At 50.6% G+C, this 21,417-nt stretch overlaps 1 protein-coding gene across 1 annotated transcript in view; it reads left to right on the top strand.

Moving 5' to 3' along the window:
* SLC7A5 (solute carrier family 7 member 5) overlaps positions 1–6,867 on the top strand; it is a 39,705-nt gene extending 32,838 nt beyond the window's left edge. Inside the window, exon 10 of the mRNA XM_032195361.1 lies at positions 1,056–6,867. Coding sequence (XP_032051252.1) covers positions 1,056–1,111 — 56 coding nt within the window. The 3' untranslated portion in view covers positions 1,112–6,867. The remainder of the gene's footprint in view (positions 1–1,055) is intronic.
* The last annotated feature ends 14,550 nt before the right edge of the window (positions 6,868–21,417 follow it).

Here is a 21,417-nt window from a genome sequence, read left to right as displayed (position 1 = left end):
TTTTATGTAGAAGAAAAAGGCATTAAACAAAGCTCAGCAGTCCTTATCCTTTTTTTTTTTTTTTTTTTTTTTTTTTTTAACCCCTCACTCTTTTTTTTATTCTGAGTATTAGGCTCGGTTCCTGGAAAAGCCATTTTTTGCAGTGTCTGGTTGACAAATTACCATATTAATTATTTTTTACCACCAAGAGCTTTTGAGGAGAAAATATTCTGGGGACACAGAATGATAATCCTGCAAATGCCCCATTAGGAACACGTCAACTTTAAACACGTGTATATACATAAGTTGTAGATGATTTGATCACCTCTGACTAATCTGAGCTTATTTTTGCTTGCGTGTATCTAGAATTGTGTTAGTTTTACATGGCATGTCTGTTTAGGGGTGTCCAAATGCACAATGAAGCAGCAGAAAGCAAAGGTGTGGTTGGATGCCAACCTCCGTAACTAATGGGTGGAAAAATAAAGTTTCTCCAGTTGAGCACCTCTCCTGTATGCACTTGGAAGTGAAATGCTTCCCTTTCCATCTCTCTGCCCATGGTATCCTGCGTGGCAGTGTGAGGCAGGGGGCTCTGCCTTGTGCTCAGCACGCTGGGCTGGTCGTCTCCCAGGTTCTTGAGTCTAAAGAAGCTGTGCACATACGGCCAAGGTTTTCAAAACTGGAAGGAGAACTGTCAGCTCATGTTTTCTATGCCCGTTCCTGCTATTGTGCCTGACTCAGTTCGGACTGTTTGCAGTTCTGGCATCCAAATGAAGTTACCATATCACTGTGCAAGTAGAAACTGGTGTTGAGAAGTACAGGAGCCTCTCAGGGCAGTGCAGCATCCTTGCTGCAGTCGCAAAGCTCCCAGTGTTACATGCTCAAATTCTAGGCATGAGTAGAGAGCAGCCTGTGGGTCATTTGCTTTCACTTCTTAAACTGTATTTGGACTCATCCTGCTCAGAACCAGAGTGTGTGCTCTGTCCCTTTGAGGCAAAGTATAAAGAACTGAGTCAAGATGTGTGTTGGGCCCTCCGTGTGCAATCTCTTTGACCCATACTTTGCTTTCTCCCCTGCAGTCCACGCAACTGCCGTGTGCCAGAAACTGATGGAAGTGGTTCCTCAAGAATCATAAGCAGGAAAAGCAGAGACATTCAGCTCCAGGAAACGCACAATATTATTTTAAGACGACACAAGGAGAAAACACTTCTGATCCCTCATAAAGAAAACCCAGGCATTGGAGCACCCCGGCAGAGCTGCTTCATGTCTGACACCATGCCACCTGCCCTGCCTTGCCTCCTCCAGCCTTCCTGTTGCCACCTTTTAGCCCGGCAGACAAGCAGCCCCGAGAAGTTCTTGGTACGAACGTGGACCAGGAAGAGGAATTCCTGCCGGTGGCTTCCAAGGGGTCTTGCGTGTCCGGCAGCAGCGAGTCCCGTCGGCCTCTGTGTGTGTGTGTGTGTGATATTGAGGACTGTACTTCAGTTCTGTGTAGGGTAACTCGTTAGGGTTTTAAACCTAAAGTTAGCAGCGAGCTGTGCATCCCTCAGGCTGTGGCGGATCTGCTCTCGAGCCCAGTTTGAGCATCACCAGCTGTGCAAAGGTGCCTGTGTCAGGGCAGGGGCTGTGTGCTGAAACACAGCTGCAGGGTGGGCCTGAGCCCGAGCCACCTGCCTTATCTGGTCATGGGGGGGTGGTTGAGAAGCTAAGGTTGTTTTAAGGACTTTGTCTGATGTTGGTGCTCGCTCACACACACACACACACACACACACACACCCCTAAATGCCTGCTGCTGGATGCTCTGGGCTCTGCCCAGGTTGTACCACCGGCAGTGATTTAGGCGAGACAAGGCAGAGCAGAATTAGTGTCAGAGAAATGGTGTGAGGAGGCCTTGCCTGACTTCCCTTGTGTTCCTGAAACGAGCACTTGGGGTTCCTTGCCATGGCTTTTAACTCTCAGACCCAAGCTATCTCCCTGCTATTGAGCCAGTTCTCTGGGATGCTCTCCACCAGAACAACAACCCCGGGGCCCTGTGGATTAGCACTGGGTCAGGCCCAAGGCCCAAGGGTGGAGTTCTTCCCAGGAAACCCAGGGAATTGCACGAGTTAGCAGAAGGTCAAGACAGCTTGCTCACTCCGTGTTTTCCGTAGGTAGGCTGTCATCCAGCGTGGGATGAGCACCATTCTGCTCTGCAAGTGGCCCTGTTCGTTGCCCTCAGCGTGATCGACGCTTGCCCCTAAACCAATGTCAAAGATAAAATTCTGGTGGGATTCTCCTGGCTTGTTTGCTGGGAACTGCCTGCGTTGCCTGTCCCCGTGCCCTCCGTTACGCCGTGTTACCAGTGCCTGCAGGGGAGATGGGACCAACTGGCTCTGGGGGGGGCAGAAAGGGGCAGATATCCCCAAAAGGCTGGAGCCTATCTTTGATCTTGGTCTGCTGTAAGTTGTTTGCTCTAAGAAGCAGGGACCGGAGGCTTCCTGAACAGTTTGCTCGTAATGCCTCTGCAGTCGAGGTGATAGTCAATTGGAAATCCAGTGCATCTTGTCCCTACAAGTGAGCTGCACTAGTCTCTGTTACAAATCTTCTCTGTGCTAGTGCTTTAGAAAATAGGTGGTCAATTATTTTTTTTTTCTATATATTATTTTTGTAAACTAAGCTGTTTGGAAGCTGGGATCCTCCAAGAGCTAATGCTTCCTACTGGATTCTCCTCTTAGCATAGAGTCATTTTGGAAAAGAGGCATTAAGGACACCAATGGTACTAGCTCATGCTTTGTCCTTTTAAGAAGCTCTTTGGCAAAAAAAAAAAAAAAAAAAAAAAAAAAAAGCATTTATGTTCTAGCAGGTGGCAGCTTCTGTTCCAGGGCGTGTGACAATGACCACAGTTATGCCAACAACTATCCACGTGCAGCTCTTTGCTATTGCTTCACCAAGCACACACCTTTGCTTCGAGGCAGGAATAGGTGAGACAATCATCATGCTGAAAACCTTTGCTTATTCCGTGGCACTACAGTGTAGAGATACCCAAGCCAGCTCGACTGCACTACAAATGTATTAATTTAGAGCTATGCTCGAGATGAGTTAAGCTATGGAGAACTGCAGCTGGTTTGGGTATGTCTGCAGTGCAGAACTACCCAAAGTTATGGCCAGTGCGTGGCTGTTCAGGGACCTACGTGCAATGAATTGGAGCATCTCAGAGCCTGTGGAGAGACGTTTGCATAAATAAGGTCATGAACCGTAAAACCTGAGCTCAATTTTCCCTCCTTACAAGGAATCCTCTTCCAGCTGAAGGCTGAGATGTTTTTGCAGGGAAGTGATTGGAAATCACTCCTTATGCTGGACCTGTTTCATGGCTAAAGAACCAGTCTCTCACCTTCCACATAGCCTGCATTTTTGGGGCTGTAATGGTCTCAGGACTGGTTTCCTGCAGGGCCTGGATTGAATTTAGAGGCTCTCTGTGCTGATATATACCAGCAGAGTTAACTTGTGATGCAAAGGAAACGCACCTCAATCCAACGTAAATTAACAGTCAAGTCCAATCCACAGAGAGCTCAGAAATGGGTCCAAGTCTCCCAAACATGTGGGGATTGCTTGGTTTGGGCATATCTCTTAATGAGTTTCATCAGTGATGAAGACCATGAATAAAAAACATCCTCTTGGTGACCCTTTCACACTGGTTTTAAAGAGGAGATGTCACACTGAGATTTATTTTTTTATTAACTGATCTTAATTAAATCCTTAACTGGCTTGCTTGCTTTTTAAGAACTTTGATTGTTTTCCACTTGCTGCTGAAGATCTTCCTTTCGTGCTACTAACCTGCTGGCTCTGGCATCGATGTCATAGGTTTCGTGGTGACCTCGCCAGCGTGTCCATGGCAAGAGATGTATAGGGAGGATCTGAACCAGGCAGCAGCACAGAATCATGCAGATGTTGAATTTGGTCGGCCACAGCTCAGATCTCAGCCTGGTTCAGGACAAAGTTCACCTTTCAAAGCCTAATTATTTTAGTCCTGATTTTTGAGGCCGATAGTTCCCCTCCTCTAGAGCCTGGTGGCATGGCTGTAAGAGAGGGGGGTTCTTTATAGTTCTTTATGCTAGAGATTACGGAGATAACGAATAAGGGGGTAAAACTGAATTTCATTTCAAAAAGCAAACCCAACTAGAGCAATTTCTCCAGTGGGTGGAACTGCTGCTACCATCTGCTGTCCAGGGCAAAAGCTTTAACTCGAGCCAGCGAACGGGAGCGTCTGCTGGCCGTGGTCAGTGGGCTTTGGTGTGGAAACAGAGCATCCATCCCAATGGGAGACCTCCTCGCTGCTCGTTTTCCTCCAAATGGGCCTGGGATGCCTCGCTGGGGGTGAGGGGAGCAGTAGAGACCTCTCACGGAAAGTTTCTCATCGTTCCCAGAACTGGATGTGGATTTTTTTTCTGGTGTTTTTACTGTTTGCTTGTACTCTCTTGAGCCTGTGATCAGTCACCCTGTCGTAAGCTGTGCACAACCCGCCAAGGGAGGTGAGCCCTCCCCACAGAGGACACCTACAACCACCGTGGCCGTGCGTTTGCCTTCCCCCACAGTAGCTAGAGTTAAATGAGGTACCTCGTGGCTGTATTTCATGTGACAGTGTTCTTGCAAACACGGCCCCCAGCTCGCCGTAGCCCTCGTGGCAGCGGAGCCGTGGGGCCGTGGCTACGTTTTTCTGCCAGTGATTGCTGTGCCCGCAGTTGGTCGTTGTGCTAATCCCCTTTCCATTATCACTCTTCTTCGATGCAGCTTGGTTTTGAGTATTTTAGAGTCCCGGGGAGTCCGTTGTTAGGGGTATTTGTGGAATAGCATCCCACAGGGGTTGGTAACAGCGGGGTGGGAGCCGGTGGCTTGGCGCAGGTTCCTCTTCCCAACCCAGCTGTGAAACCTTCCCCCAGGCTGCGAGGGGACCTGCCCTGCCCAGCCCTGCAAAGCGCTCCCGGATAAAAACAGGGAAGCTTATTTTTGTTGTTGTTTTTTAAATTTCCTGCAGTATTTGCGGCGTTTGCCATCCCAGACACCGTGTTCTGGTAAACACGCTATTGTTTTTAACAGCACCCTCTGTGGACAGCGAAGTTCAAAGGGACTCTGTCGCTTGAACAAACATTAAAGACCCTTCAACTGGATGGAAGCCCCTGCGAGGCCGCTTTGTTCTTCTCCACATGCTCTCCTTGTGGGCGGCTCGGGCAGGGGAATAAATTGGGGCTCCTCTGTGGGTCCATGCCATGTGCTGGGCTGTGCCACGGGGCCCGGAGGGACAGCAGTGTTTGGGCAGGGCTCTTCCTCGCCACGCGGTGCCGGGACGAGATGTCTGCAGCTTTCCTCTCGGTCTGCGGTGGTGCCTGTGCCTTTCACCGAGGTTACAGCGTTCTCGGGCTTTAATAAAAATTAAGATGAAAACAGCCAAAAGCTCTCCTTACACAGCGCTCTGGCTGTTCTTGTGGGACACCAGCTTTTCCGTCGGTGGGTTTTGTTGTTCCATTCCCAGTGACATCAAAAGGGAAGGCGCAGAACCACTGGCCCCTGGCGGGGTTTGGCATTTAGAAGCGGCTGAAGCCACGCTTCGTGCTGCGGCTTGAATAAGGGCAGCCCAGGGGTGATGCTCCAGTTCCCTCTGGGGCTCATGCTGGGTTTTGCTGGCGGTGCGGTGACCTCGGCAGAACCCTAAATGGGAACCTCGTGTCAGCCCACGGAGCCCCATGAGCATCTCTGGCCATGGGAAGGCCGGCACGGCTGGAGCTGGTGGCATTTGGCTGCCAACCAGGGCATGAAGTGGCGATGGGAATCAGCTCCTGCAGCTCCTCCAGCGCCCTTACCCACATCAGGGCATCCCACGGGACCCCAGCATCAAGAGATGCTCGAGAGGCTCGCTTCACGAGCTGAGGAGTCACACCCTGTGCTGGTTTTGCCCACACTCACCAAGTTTTGTGGTTTACACGGTCCAAACTGGAACCAGCAGCTGGGGGGGAGCCGAGGGCCCTGCGTGGAGCTGGGGGGGACGAGAGCGAGTGGGGCTGGGCAGAACCAGGAGCTCCCAGCACCGTTCAGGTGGGAAATGTCGCTCAGGTGAGGTCACCCCTAAGGAACCGATGTCCAGAGGGTTTTCTTTGCTTTTTCTTTGCCCGTTCCTTGCGTGAGAAGGGGTGTTGCTTCCTCCAGCTGTTACGTGTTGATGAGAATAAAGAAAGTATTTTTTTAAACACTGAATTAATTTTTAAGTGGCCTAAAAGAGACTTTCTATCTGCACCAAAATGATTCCTGTCGGGTGACATTCGTCTCGGCGCAGGGGCTCGGCGAGCTCTCGGATGTGACCCTGCCACGTCTCCTGCCTGGGACGAATTTCACACACACAGAAAAATCCTGGCTCGCTCAGAGGGCACAGCAAGCTCCGTGTCCCACCTAAAGCCCTGCACAGGGCCAATTTTAGGTGGTACCCGGACCTTGCACCAGCCCTCAGAATGAAAGCCAGGGTGAAATTCACTTCTAGTGAGTAATCCGACTTTTCAGCGATACCTTTCTTCTAAAGTTCATATTTTTGTTGTGTGCTATTTTTTTTTTTAACAGAAAAAAAGAAAAAAAAGGATTTTAACCTACAGAAAGAAAATGTAGATCTGATTTACAATTTTGTTGTATTTGGTTGCTTTAAAAAAATATTTTACTAATTTAAATGTTGCTGTAGATGACACTATTTATTTTAAAGGGTAAATATCTTTTAGTCTTAATACTTCTACAGTAAATGCTATTTACAATGTTTGTGTTCCTGTTAACACAGCTATTCCACAGCTGACCGAGTGCTGGTCAGCCGGTAGTAACTTAAATCAAATTGCCTTGTAAAACAAAATGTCTCCTGCAATGTATTTTTTTTTTCTAGTATTCTTGATTCTTTTATGTCTGTGGTTAACAAATCTGTTAAATGTTTGGGTTGTTTTATGTTTTGGGATTTTTTGTTTGTTTGTTTGTTTGTTTTTTTTTAAACAAAGAAAGCTGAATTACAACTCTCTTGTTGCTGGTTTTTGCCTCCAAACCTTTGATTTTGCACGAGGTTGCCTTGTTCATCCTGCATCCACCCGCTCTCCCTGCACGCACCTGAGCCCTGGGTTCCCAAGTGTTCCTCTCCAAGCACAGCATCCCTTCCTCTGCCAGTCCCCAGCCTCCTGTTTGAAGCCCAAGCTGCCCCTTTCTGCTTTTGCATAACACAAAGGAGGCGGCTGGGAAGCTGGGTGAGCTTTGTGCAAGAGGTGGGAGGAGGAGAAGGCGATGCCCTAGTTCCTGGGCTATGGCTGCAGGGGGGAGATGCTGCTCAGGCTGCTGCTGGAAGCTCGCAGCCAAAAGAAATGCCAAGCAGCAGGAGGATCTCAGGCTTTGTAAGGGAAAAGCAATCCTCTGGTGTGCTTCCCTCTTCCCCATGTCCTTGTTTGCCAGGGATGCTCCGTGGGCTGGGGTGACGGGAGGTGATGGGGGGCTCGGGCACAGATGGGGGCAGGTGGGAGGGCTGCGGGAAGGCTTGCGGTGATCGGGTACAGAGGGAAGAGCTCAGAGATCCCTCCTGAAGGAGAAGGTGGTGCTGACGCTATTCGTCTGACACACATGCAGATGCCACCGGGAAAAAATGGGCCCAAAATGGAGCTTGGAAAGGCTGCCAGGAAAACCCAGCAGCATGGGGAGTCTTCGGTGATGCCAGCCCACGTTGCACTCATTGATGCTGAATTTCAGGCACTACATTCAGCCAATTTTTTGAGAACAATTAGAGAATTGACAAGCAAGGCGATTGCTGATTTTGTAGTGCACATAGTGGCTGCTTCAGAAAGCAACAGTTGGCGAGAGAAGGCGTGGTGTTACGTGCCAAAACCTAACAGCCTCCACGGCACCCGCCCAGTTAAGTGCGGAAGCATTCGGCTTTAAATACATATCGGTAATAAAGGAGAAAGTTAGAGGTGCAGAAACGGGAGCACCTTCACAAACTATTGTATGCAACAAGGGGCACGTTCTGCATTAAAGCTCTTAGTGGAGGTATTGGAATAATCTAAGGAAAACCTCTCTAAAAGCCAGCGTGGCCAAACAGCGGAACAGAGCGCGCCACCGCCATCTGAAAGAGATCCTTCAAAAACTGACGGCTGTGGCCAAAGAAGGAAAACAGAATAAACTCCGGTAAATTAAATGTAAAAGCTCGATAAGACAAGTCAAACGTGGCATTCACCAGTGACACCAGCAGCATGAGAACAAGGAGGGCTCCGAAGGCTGCAGGAAGCCTGCCAGAGCCGCAGTGGGGCTGGTGCCGTGCTGCAGACAGATAAGGCAGTAGCGGAGAAATGAAATGAGTTATTTGCATTCATGCTTGCTACAGGCTCGCTTGGAGAACTTCCCGTGCTGGAGCTTTTCTTCGTAGGGAGTGAGCCCAAGGAGCTGCTGCCAGATAATGCATCGTGCTTTGGAGCAAGGCTCTGGGATTCGGAGACCTTCAAAGCCGCAAAGGGCCCCAGCAGGCAGGTGCACGCCGCTCCTGGACACGTGGTGGAAGATCCAGGGATAGCCTGGGCTTGTTGCAAGGAGCTGTGATAGGGGCTACAGTGAGCAGAGACACAGAGAAGAGCATCCTAGGGTGAATCCAAGCACCCATCCCGAGCACAGAGCTGGCAAGGACGCCCCGGCCACGGCAGCGATCGAGGACTGGCAGCTGCGCAAGCATGGGGCGAGCGCTGGGGCAGACGGCCCCAGACAAAGGCAGAAAGCATTTTGTCACACACAGCAACGTTAATCATGCGCTCGGTGTCACAGGATGTTGTCGAGACCAGAAGTATGTGCGCCTGAGAGTTCAAAAAGAGCTCAGACAAAAGGGTTTGTTAGGAAGCGCAACAGCCCCGGTGCAGCCGGTGCCTCGGGGAGCACTAAATCTCCGCGTTCCCAAGCCTGAAGGGCAAACCGGGGATGGGATCAGTTCCTGCTTTGTACGAGCTTCCCCTGAAAGCTGGCTGCTGGTGGCTGCAGGGGACGTGGTGCTTTGGCCATGCGGTGGCTCTTGGCTCCCCCCCAGGTGTCCCCTCCTGTGGTGCCGCTGCGGCAGCCGTGCCTCTGGGGACAGCTCTGTGTGCCTGGGGGATGGATGGGTGGGTGGGTGGATGGGTGGATGGACGGATGGCAGACGTTGGTTTGCCTCCAGCAGCAGGGAAAGCCCCGTGCTGGGCTTTGCCCAGGAAGGATGAGCTGCAGGGGAGCCCCGCGTGGATCCAACGTGATGCCCAGGCGGTGCCCAGCAGCATCTCCCCAGCTCCAGTCCTGCAGTCCTCTTCCCTCTGTCCTGCTGCTGGTGATGTGAGGGAGAAAGCAATGACATGCAAGAGAGGGCCTGACGTTTTTTTTTCCATTTTTCTCCCCCAAAGCAGGATCAGCTGCATGTTTGAGTGGCCCGGAGAGAAGCTGGGGGGTCTGCCACCAAAGAAGCATGAGCCCTCGGAGCAGCAGGTAGAAATGCCTCTGCAGACGGGCGGCATGCCCAGAAAAAGCAATAAAAGGGTTGTTTTTTGAAGAGGGGTGCGAAAGATGAAAGGCAGCAAATCTGTTTGCTTTGGGATGAAGCTGCCTCAAGGGCGGGGTGTGACGGACTGGGAGCTGCTTCAAGGGCGCAAAATAAAGGAATGAAAGGAGCTGTGGGGAGAGCTACCAAAGGGATCCTCGGAGGCAGATAAACTAATACAGCAAAAATATGATACAGGTATGAGGAAAAATCACCAAAGGAGAGTCGAGGTTGGATTTTTGCAGCAAAATACACTGGGCAACAAAATCAGCCCCTTAAAACTGAAGCAACAGGAATTCTGCTTGGAAGCCCTTTTTTAAAAGGGAGTTGTGAGGAGCTGCTGCTATTTCACCTGTTGCACAAGAGCCATGAAATAAAGCTGGCTCCTCGGAAGGAACAAGCTGGGGGGGCCTGCACAGCACATGCCGGTCTGTCCGGATTTTGCTGGAGACCTGGTCGAGGTGTCAGAGATCAGCGACGCCGGATTACTGAAGAGCAGGTTTTGTAGATCTCAGACAAAAATATTCCTCCAACCCTGACCGCCAGACCTTGAAATATAGCAGAGGATTTTTTTTAGAGACCTATAAAGCTTCCTCCCCCTGCATATTTCCTGGAATGTGCAAGTTTTCTGCATGTCTCACAGTTTTCATAGTAAGAATTTTCATAGTAAGATCTCTTTTTCAAAAATAGAGAAAAATAATGAATGAGAAGGGATGGATAGATGGCCCAGACACACCTCTTCATACAAATAGAAGAAGAAAAGCTGTGCAGGAGTATCCCAGCTTATTTCCCTGGGGCACCTGCCCCATCCTCTCCTCTCCATCCTCTTCTGCCATCCCCGAGGAGCTGCCTGGCTGCTGCCCTGCGAGCTGCTGGCCTCACGCAAGCCCCTGGGGATGGCACAGGAGATGGCAGTGGGGTTTTGGGGCCCTCTGGCCATGCCCAGCCATGCCTCGGTTTCCCCAGCTTGAAATGATCCTCCCTGCCTGCCAGGAGCAGAAGAAACGTGCTGTCTGCACTCGGTGGGGCAATAAGCGCTGGAAATTCCCCTGGGCTTCATCCAAGCTGCACAACGAGGAAGATAAATACGCATCCAGCCATCCCGTGACTTGAATCTCACATAGAATGAGAGACAAGAGAAGTCAGAGAAGACGATTCCTCTTGCCTGAGCCTCTCGCCCCTAATTCAACGACTTTGTCCTGCTGCCCTTTTGGGGCCCCCGTGCAAACGGCTCAGCCCCTGGGGCTGCAGCCTGCCCTGTGCTGCATTCCTGGCTGCTCTGCGGGGCTGTCATCGCCTGCCACCGTGTCCTGCAGGGCCAGGCCAGCTCGCCAGCGGTGCCAGGGACACGTGTGGGTCGCAGAGCTGCCCCGCTGGCTGCGATGTGCTCGTCCTGGCTGCCTGCAGGCTGTCAAGTGGCTTCACGTCAGGCTCTGGCAAGAGCAGATGCCTCTGACTTTTCAGGCTGGTCGTGGAAGAGGAGAAGGTCTTACACGCCTCTGCCACCGCGTTTTCTGTCCCTGCACCGTGCCAGGCCCTTTGCAGAGCTCAAGCTTTGAGGAGGGCATCATCAAATGCCTCTCCAGCCTGTTGAAAATGAGGTATTGTCTGTACCGGCCCCAAGTTATGAATCTCGTAGCCTCCAGAGCAGTCAACAGCATTATCACGAAAATGAGTAATAAAAATAAAATGCGCAGAGCCTCGTGCGTGCTCTGTGCCATAAACACACTGCACGGCCGTGGCAATGTGCCTGTGCAAACCCTCGTAGTGTAGCTACGTGCTGGGAATACGGATGAATTCTCTCCCCTTCGGACAGTTTTCTGGCTGGTTTGGTCAGCCTGGCTCCGGGTTTCAGGGAGGTCATTTCTGCTCCGACTTGTCTGGGGAACCGAGGGCTCCCCGCACCTCCTGTAACTGCTGCGTGCCACGGAGAGCTCGCCCCTCCTGCCCTTGGGCTTGGGAGAGCTCAGAAATCACGTCTGGGCATCTCAGGCATCTGGAAGAGGGGGATTTGTGGTGCAAGGAGGTGCGGGGAGGTGCTGGTGCACGTTGCCTGGCGGGGCGGTGGTGCTGCAGAGGCAGCGGATGGGTTGAAACACAAAGCAGCGATGTCCGGAGGGGCTGGGGAGGGAGGGTGGCGAGGCTCCGGCTCGGCCAGGAGGGACTGAAGCCACGCAAAGCTCGACGTGAGCAAGGGCGTGCAAAGCTCGTGGGCCTGCAAGGGCTTGAAGAGGGGTTTGCTGCTGGCCTTGGCTTTCGTTAAACAAAAGTCAGCAGGACGATTGCGTGTAGGCAACGAGAGCAACCACGCGTGGAGCCTTTCTGCGCCGAGTCTTGTGAAAATCAAGCTGAGCATTTCGGCTGTGGGCTAAGGAGAAGCCTCGGGATGCTGCAGGGACCACAAATCACCGGCACACCGGGCATTGCCACCGCGGGGCTGTTTCACCACGTCCTGCTTGCACGTTGGACATCCGTCCATCCGTCCGTCTGCAGCGTTCACCCCCACGAAACAGCATTTAGCCTCATGCCAGCATGGTGTCTGCATCAGGAAAAAGCCCAGACGGTCCAAGCTGCCTGAAAGGCTTTTCACAGAGGCGCTGGCTCTCTGCGAGGCGAAGTTTAAGCTCTCACATGATGTGAGATTGCTGGTGCAATTCTGCAAAACCCAGCACTGGCCGGAGGCAGCGGGGCCACAGGGTGGGAGCAGGAGCGGAAAGGTCTGGCTGAGCAGCTGCTAATTGGGCTTCTCGTCCTCAGGTGGAGAAAATAATTGCATCCAAAGAAAACGCCAGCTCCTGCAGGAAAGCCATTTAAAGGCACAAAAAGCGGGTGCAGATCAGGCGCCGTGTGACTGGAAATTGCCACCACTGGTAACGTTTTATTTTTAGAGCGGACATCTGGGGATGGAAAAATCCTTTTGTGACTGGTCTTTGTTTTCTTCACGTACCTCTCACAGGTTCTAGAAAAGCCCAAAGGCCTGGCATTACCTGGTTAATTGTCTGCAAGCCTCCACATCTTGGTTTTAGCTTCCACGTTTAAAATTCATACTTTAAGTTAAAACATGAAAAACTTAAGCAAAAATAAGACTTTTTTTTTTTTTTTCCAGTACCCCGTGGAGTTTCTCAGCGGGTGCTGTTGCTGCTGAGCAAAGGTTGACCAGGTTTTGTAACCCAAACCTGAGAGCAGCTCCCGTACCCCGGTCAGATGAGCTAAACCCCAAAGCTTTCCAAACATCCCCAATGGGATTTTCTCCTGGCTGCGTGGGCCCGATACCACAGCACGCAATGCTGACAGCAAAGCTGAAAACCGCTCTCACGCCCCCCCAGGAGCTGTTGCAGCAGGAGAAGACCACGGGAGCCATTTCGTGGCCAGCTGGGGTCGTGGGGAAATGCTTCCCCCAAAACCTCTGGCTTATCCCTGCAGGAGGCTCTTTTTTTTATTTATTTTGCAGGAAAGGAGCCTTTTACCCGAGAGGCTGCGCAGGGCAGAGCTGTAACGGTGTCACAGAAACGGGCTCCAGAAGGGGATCTCCTGCAGCAATAAGATTTCCAATGATTTAAGGCTTGCCGTAGCCTGCTCCCCACCCGGGCGCTGGGGTAAATCCTTCATCCTGGGAGAATTTGGAGACTGGAGCCAGCTCTGTTGATTCACGCAGGGGTTAGGTGGGGAAGGATGCTTTCAGTTGTTTTTTTTTTTGCCTTTATTAACCAAATTCCAGCCCTTTGGTGGAGCTGCGCGGCCTCCGTTGCGTGCCACGGTCTCCCCTGCTCCTGCGGTGGGGTGAGCACTGTGCTGGTGATTTGGGGCCGATTGCTCTGAGCATCATCATGAGGGCAGGACTGACCCACAGCATCCTCACCCCTGAGTGCGATGGCTGTGGGGAAAACCGAGAAAACCAGATGAAAGGGCAGAAGGAGTCTGAAGGCTGGTTAACCCCAGCCAGGCAGACTGATGCTCGGGGTTTGAGGATTATCCCCATGCTCGGCTCGTTGCCTCTCCCCAGCAGCTAACCACCGGATTGTGCAAACCCCGCTGGCCTCCAGGTGCAGCGGGGAAAGGTGAGGGATTTGGTAGGAATGAGGAACCCCAGCAGGAGCTGAGCCCCTCACCAGGCAAGCCCGTGCGTGGGGAGAGCCGCCAGCATCTCCCTGTAGCAGCTCCATGCTTCAGAGCTCTGCTGGATCCCTTTGCTCCGCATTTCCCTGGTTTGTACCCATTCCCACTGATAAATCTGTAATTAATCGGGCATCCCGCAGCAGCCGACCGTCCCCGCACGGCTGAGCTGCTCCTCGCCCCAGCCCTGCAGCGTGACAGTTTTATCTTGTGGGAAAACACGAAGCTGGCCCGAGTGTCAACAGCCTCCATAGAAACCCCGCTTACGCCTGCGATCCTCGCCAGATAGTGCCGGGGAGCAAGCAGCAGATAGCAGAGCAAATATTGGCTTTGCAGCGTGACCCGATTCCCCTTTGCTTCATCAGCAGCGATCGTGTGCGGGGTGTCAGGCTGCTGCCCACGCGGCTGTCTCCAAAAAAAACCCCTGTGCTTTCCATTTGGACAGCGCAGGGACCAGCCTGACGTTACGGTATTGCCGTGACGTGTTTTTTTCATCTCCTTCCGTGGTTTTTGTCGTTTTTTGATTATTTTTTTTTTTTTCTGGTAAGAGCAATGGGACTGTGGGTGAGGAAACAGTGACGGTTATTTCCGAGAGAGAGCAGCACTCATTCGGTGAAAGAAACCCTGCTCACGGGTGTGAGTTTCAGCAGGACGGCAGCTTGAGGTTAAAATCAAACCTTTCCTTTGAAAAAATGAGTCAGTGGTAGATAGATAGATATGGAACCATCACCCATTATACCGTGTCTGTAAAAACACCCTGAAACGTGTTCAGAAGCGGACGTGATGCCATCCTTTAAAAACTAAATCACACTAATTGCTGGGGTTTGAACCCAGCCAGACGCTCACTGCAGGAGAACAGGTTCATGCTAACGGTGGGCTTTGTAAATGAGGCACCGTGCTCGAAGAAAAGAAGAGTTTTATCTACATTTCATGATCCCTACATTGCTAACTGGCCCTAGAGGGGCGCCTGTGTTTTGGGGGCTCACAGGGGAGCAGCTCGGTGTCATTGCAGCCACATGGAGCGTGCGCCTCGTGTGCCCTGCTCCGTGCAGGGCTCCTTGCACCCACCACAACCACCGAGACCACAGCAAAGCCCCGAGCACATCCCAGCAGCTCCCTCTCCGTGCAGCCTAATCCTTGAGGAGAACATTTCTGCCCAGGGGTGAGTGGTTAACACACCCAGGCTTACCTCCCTAAGCCAGGGAGAACGGATAAATATTTTCTTTTCTTTTGCGAAACCACGAGGAATTTCGCCAGGGTCATCCATTCCCGAGGGCAAACGTTTGGCGTGATAAGGGGTGCGTGGAGCTATCTTTATGGAGGGGCCAGCAAAACCAGACTGAACTGGAGTGGGAGAAACCAAAGCCCTGCGACGTGCATTGCTCAGGCTGGAAAAGCCCTGTCGGAGCAAGGAGACAGCTACGCCACTCAACAGATAATCTGACCCTGCTGCCAAGCACTATCAGGCAAAGCAATTGCCAGGCAGTTGTGGAAAGAGCTGATCACCCAGCAGTGGCTTTTTGTGAAGACAAAACAGAATTCATTTAATCAGCAATGGAATTAATTTAATCAACGTGGCTGTTATCAGGATCCAGGTAGGTGAAAAACAAGCACTAAGGGTCACTCCCTGTCCGTGACCTCCTCAGCTGTACAAAAATGCAGCAGTTGGGCACGGGAGAAAGGTGAGAAATGAGACAAGCCCAGCTCACGGAGCAGGCTACAAGCATCTGTGGCACAAACCAGGTCTTAGAAACGTCTTTGGAAACCTCACAGGCACCCCAGACAGTCTCCTCATGTCTCTCTGGCCTGGCACTTGGTTGTCTCACATCCAAACTAACCCTTTATCAGCTAATATGCAATAAGCCTCCTCTGCCTACAAGGTAGGGGATGGAGGGGGGGCTGACGTCTCCCCTTCCCTACCGAGGGAGGAAAAATGGGGCCTGGGAGCACCTGAGTGGGAGCATTGTATGGTGACTGCAACAAAAGCTGGGCTAGACACTAAATCCTGCTCTGCCCCTGGCAGCCGGCATATTACCAGGGCTGTCGTTTGCCTCGTGATGCTGGTGGTTCCTTCTCCGTTAAAGAAAATGCTCCTCTCCCCCAAAAAAGTACCCACTAGCTGATGCTCTGTGTCCAAGACATCCCTGGAGGCATTGTGTGTGTGAGCAGCTGCTGGGGTGCTCCAGGTGCCATGGCACAACAAACCCGGCTGGGTGAAACAAATGAGCTCGGGCTTGTCCTTGGGGCAGGAAAAATTGCATCAAGTCCCCACTGGAGCCACTTCCTTTGCCACCAGCGAGCATTTCAGAAGAGGTAGGGGCTACCCCAAAGCTGGAGAATCTGCAAGGCGATTTCCTCGCCAAAAAAGCAACCTTTGAGAACCTGAGCACGTCGTGCTGCTTTCCTCCTCGCACCCTGCAGGGCTGGGCTGCCCGTTTGCTCCAGGAAGAGCCGCAGCTGATGCAACGTCTCAGCAATTCTTGCAGCATGGAGCAGTGGGAGCCGGCTCGGGGCCCTTCTCTGCAAAGGAGCTGACATCTGCTGGGACAGGAAAGCCATTGCAAGGCTTACTACATTCCACTCCGGGTTGCATCAGACTCGGAACTTGAATAACGAGGGGAAAAATTGGTTGTGTACACAAGGGCTGGAGGTTTGATGGTGTTTTTGGCTACTTTGCTCCTATGAGCAACATGACCATTGCTGTCCAGAACTCACTTCTCACCCCAGACCTTCTCTGGCTTCCTTTTACTCACTTTTTTCTACCTCGTTCACCTCATTATTTAAGCTTCTCTTTAGAAATGGCAGTGGGAATTCAGTGTCTGGGGTGCCACGGATGGGGCTGAGCCCCAAACTATGCGGCTGGACCCAATCTTCCTACAAAACCCCGAGCCCAGGATGAGGTGAGCCAGGACCTGTGCAAGGACATTGGCATTTAAGAGGAGTGCTCTGTGTCATCTTGGTACATAAATGAGTGGAACTGTATGTAAACGTGCTCATAAATAAAACAGGAATACAGCAAAGCGACCTTGATGACAGGTGAGGAAAAAGAGTTCCAGTTGATAACAGCCAGACTCCATCCCTGATACCGCGAACCCTACTGCCTTACACAGGGACCATTAAGCATCTCTAAAGAAGCATAGGTAGCCTAATTAATGGCTCACTAGCCTAATTAATGAAGATCCAGGGCAGACGTAGAGGCAGACTAAGATTTCTGCTTTCTCATCACTGCCTTGGGAATTGGCACACTGACTTGAGCAGACTGATGGGGTGCAATGTCGCAGAAAGACGTGACAATAGCTGGACACAGACCGTCTGTGCAGCTGCCGGAGCATTTTAATCAGGAGCAGCTTCAGGGCCGGGCTGGTAAACGCTGCCATGGCTCAGCGACACTGCAGACACCCTCACACTTGAAATACCACCACCAGAGCTGCTCTGATGGACCAGCGAAGGCAAAGACCAGTCCCTGTAGCAATTTGTGTGATAGGATGTTTGAAAAAGGACAAGCAAAAGAAAGCAGTGACACGTGCAGAGGAATTCTCTCTACAAGGAAGTTTGCAAAGGCTGATTTGACGAGCATTAAAACCTTAGCTCCTCCAAAAATCCAGACCTCCTGTGCCGACATGCATATGTTTGCAGCCACGTGTGTTTAAGTTAAATTTGCAAAGCCTTTCTTTGAAACCACTTTCTGGATTGTGCTGCTTATCGGTTGAAAAATGTGAAAGCCATGCTCAGGAAACGGCGCGAGAGGGCACTTAGCACATGGCAGCTGCTCAGGGTGAACAGCTGAAATAATTTAGCAGTCTGGTGCTGCTCACTAGAGGAAAAGGTGCGTGCCCCACGACCAGGAACCCTTGGCACTGCAAGGCAATCAGCATTCACGCCTCCCCCTTGCAGGCAGTTTCAGCTGTTTTACACAAATCAGGAGGTTTTTAATCCTCCCAGTACATGGCCACTCTTAAAACGCTGATCAGTCTTCTTGCTGTGCTGAATGTTTTGCTGCTCCTCTGTCCCATCCACCTTCAAGGCTGGAACCAGTGCTTGTGCAAAATGACCTTGTCCTGAGATGCAGAGCCATCTCCCACAAATGAGCATGGTGTGACACTGAAGAGTGAAAAAATGCAGCAGGAAATACATATTAATACTTACTGTCCAGTATCTACCATGCCTCTCATCCTGGTGCTTTCACTGTGAGTACATTCGTTAAAAATGAGTCAAGTACAGCCAGGCTGGGCAAGCTTCACGTGTGCAGATATGGTCTGGAGGGACTCACTTTGATGCTAAAACCAAACTTTAGCCCAAATTTTAGGTATTACATGCTCATTTTGGTGTTTAAATCTTCTTTATTGCTGCACTGGTGCTAATAATTAGTGCTCTAACACCAGAGTGGTTGAGTACCCCATCTAGAATGTGCAAGATTACTGCATCATAATTAATGAACAAAAATGGGAATTTCTAAACAACTCTCCCGCTCTGTCTTGCCTTTTAATTCTTTCTCTGCAGGCTTCTTTTCAAATACACAGAAAGCCAATGAAGTCCCACTGGAATGGCAAGAGAAAGAGCCTATTCAGATTCACTGGAAATTTGTAGCTTCAAGTGTGACAATTTGCTGATGGATTTAGCTTGATATCCCCTGGGATCCGTACCTGAATAAAGCTACTCTTTGTACGCCCCTCCAGGGAAGGCTCTGCCTTCCTCTGCTTCCTCTGTTTCCAAGACATAAAAGCACCAATTTCAAAACAGAAAATACGGGAAGCCCATTGAATGAGATATTATCAGCTTCTGGTTATAAATAAGCCTGAATGGAGCAAAGCCCTGTCGTGGACTTGCAGCAGCTGCCTGCTTGGGCTGAATCCAGTCCCAGGTGATGTGCACATCAGCAGGGGCCGAGGGGCCTCTGCTGGACTGTGAGCACAGCCAGGATAAAACCAAGGCTTCCCGATGGCAGGGATTTTCTTCAAGGTGGGCCTTGAGTAGGCACATGCCCTTGACCCTCAGCCGTATTTGCTTTTAGAGATGTGTGGCTTTGAAATGCTTTCACCAGAATCTGTGAAGGCATTTTTTAATGTGATTCTTTTTTTTTTCCCTTCCTCCCTATTTTACATGTTCAGAGCAGAAAATTTGCAGCTCAAACCTGGAGAAGACTGAAGAACCTGTTTTTTGATCTGTTACCACACACTATTGTGGTGTATATATATAAAAAAAATACTTTTTCCTGGGTATCCTGGCATTCCTGGAGTACAAGCAGCACCACGGTTCTCTCTGTTCACTGGGCTTATCTTTGCCCTCATCTTTCTATAAGATCAGTGTCAGGATACTCTTAACACAGGCTCTTCCTAAAATTGCAATGCGTTTTTGGTTGTTTTAGTTACTGTGCTGTCAGCATGTCCTCCTGTTTAATCTGTGCCGTTAATTCCTTCCTTGCTACTGGCTTCAGAACGCATTAACAAGGGAAAAATAAATCAAGTATTAGAGCACAAAGAAGACTTGTGGGAAAAAGCTTTGGAGTCTTTTCTGAAGCTTTCATGCCTGTTATTCTTTACTTTGCTGATACAGCTGGATTTACCATCCTGTTGAATGAGCATATTCCAGACTATTAAAAAAAAAAAAGTAAACCCACGTGTTCTTTGTATAGGTCAAAACTGGATGTGGGCTGCCAGATATAACAGCACAGAACACTTCATAGCAACAGAATGAAATGTGCAAACACTGGCAGAGTCAAGCTTATGCCATGTTCCTTATCAGCACTCAGTTCAAAACCCCCAAACAAAGCAGAAACAAAAACCGAGACGGAAATCAGAGTGTGTGGACATCTGTGCTTGGCAGCCTGTGCGTGTGCGCCTGGGCTCAGCCATGTTTGGGAGCACACATCTGCCCTCCAGCTGGGTGAGGATGTTTGTGTGAACGTGTAGGCGTACATCCGTGCATGCCGTGTGGGAATGTGGTTTGCTCAGGGTGATGGGAAACTTGGGGAAAGAACTCACCTAAGTCACTTCTGGAGACGTAGCTTCAAGTCTTGGGGCATCTGTACTCTCACCTCACTGTCTTTAATCTCCTCTACACAGCCAAGTGTCCTTTAGATCCTTTCGAGGAAGACACATCTCTTAACATTTACACCATGGTGGCTCTGGGGAATATTTATCCCTGAGAGGGTCACGCCGTGGTTCATGCTTATATTGTGCTTTACATTTTCACAGCGCAGTGCAAAGTTTTGTTTGTCCTTTCATCCTCTTTGTTTCCACACAAACCATGAGAAACCAGACAGTATAGTTCAAGAGATCAGAGAGCTCACACCAAGACTGTTCTGCCCCACGTAGTTCCCCGTGTGGTGACTAGCTCCAAATGACCCTGAGCATCTGACGGAAAATAAAGTTTTGAGAGTGGAATTTGAGCTCACAGAGCTGAGGATCTGCATGCTCGCTTATAGAGCACGTTTGGTGAAGAGGTAGCCTTTTCTGTTTCAAAGTCTCCCAAAAAAAGAGTTCGAAGATTTGGCCCCAAGGGGATCCAGTGACCAAATTCCTGGAGACATCAAGAGGGGACATGTTTTCACACACTGGTTTCTTTTTGAGGTTAAAGCCCAAGAAACAGCAGGGGGACTTCCTAGACTGTGCATAGAGCCAGGGAACTCAGCAGAGCGCTTCTAACTTGTTGGCTGAGAAACTGCCCCGTTCTCTTGACCTGGTCTCTCTGTGGCTTTCTGTTCACTTCCTGGGTATAAACATTTGACAGGCTGCAGCTTTAATTGTAACCACAATGTTTTCAGAATGACCAGAGAAACAAAATCCTGGTGAAGATGTACGTTGTCCGCAACCTCAAAACATTTTCCCAGCTGTTCCCTTCTCCCTTCATGCTTCGGGTTGTTTCCAAGATGTGAGGTTCAAGTGTAGGCAGATGTTGAAAGCACGGGAATTTTACTGCAATTTCCATGGCACATACTTTATGTTTCGGTTAACCTGTGAGCATTGAGCGGTACTTTCAGTGGATATCCATGATGGTTTTGGGTTAGGCAGTGGGTTGAACAGTAATGAAAACCACCCTGCCTCTAGGCAATTCAGGTTTTTGTGGGAATTCAGTGAAAAATGTAATTGTACTCCTCTGCAAGTGAGAAACAATAACAAAAGTAATTGTAAAGCACGGTGGGATGAAGGAAACTTCCAGCTCAAAGATGTATTTGAACTTGAATCATGTTTACAGTGTATGCGCTGGTTACGTGTTCAAAGTCGGTGTTTTCCCAGAAATTCTACCCGGGCTCAGCATCTATGTGAAATACCACATAAAAATATGAATTGTTCTTCTTCTCCATCATCGAGGGATCACTAACCAGCAGCTGCCCAGCATCGTTTTGCAGCACCCGCTGTTTCTTTCGGCTCACCAACATGACAAACTCTCTTTCCACAACTGCTGCTGAGAACGAAAACACTCGTGCAGCCCCCAACCACCCAACACTTCCATCCCACATTTTACTTTTATTTTTATCCAGTGCATCCCCCCCAAGGCTGAACCCTGGGGCCACCCACAGCCCCTCTGCTTCCATTTTGTGTGAGGGAGGGGGCCATTTTGTGGGTTCAACTGCCTCTCCTCAGGGGAGGAACACAAAAAAATAACACAAAAAGGGGCTCGGACTCGTGCGGGTGGTTTATAGGTAGTGTGAGGAGCTGGGTTAAAACCTCTACCCGGCGCAGCGGGGCTCACAGAACCGGGACAAGGCTGCACAAGCTCGCTGCCCTCCCTCAGCCCCAACCCGGAGCTGCTTGAGGAAAGGCAGCGGGTCCACCAGGAGCCGAGGCGAGCCCAGCTGA

This window comes from Aythya fuligula, chromosome 12 (assembly GCF_009819795.1).
Source record: "Aythya fuligula isolate bAytFul2 chromosome 12, bAytFul2.pri, whole genome shotgun sequence".
Classification (NCBI taxonomy): domain Eukaryota; kingdom Metazoa; phylum Chordata; class Aves; order Anseriformes; family Anatidae; genus Aythya; species Aythya fuligula.
The sequence above is the reverse complement of the archived record's forward strand: the minus strand, read 5'-3'. Positions and strand labels throughout refer to the sequence as shown.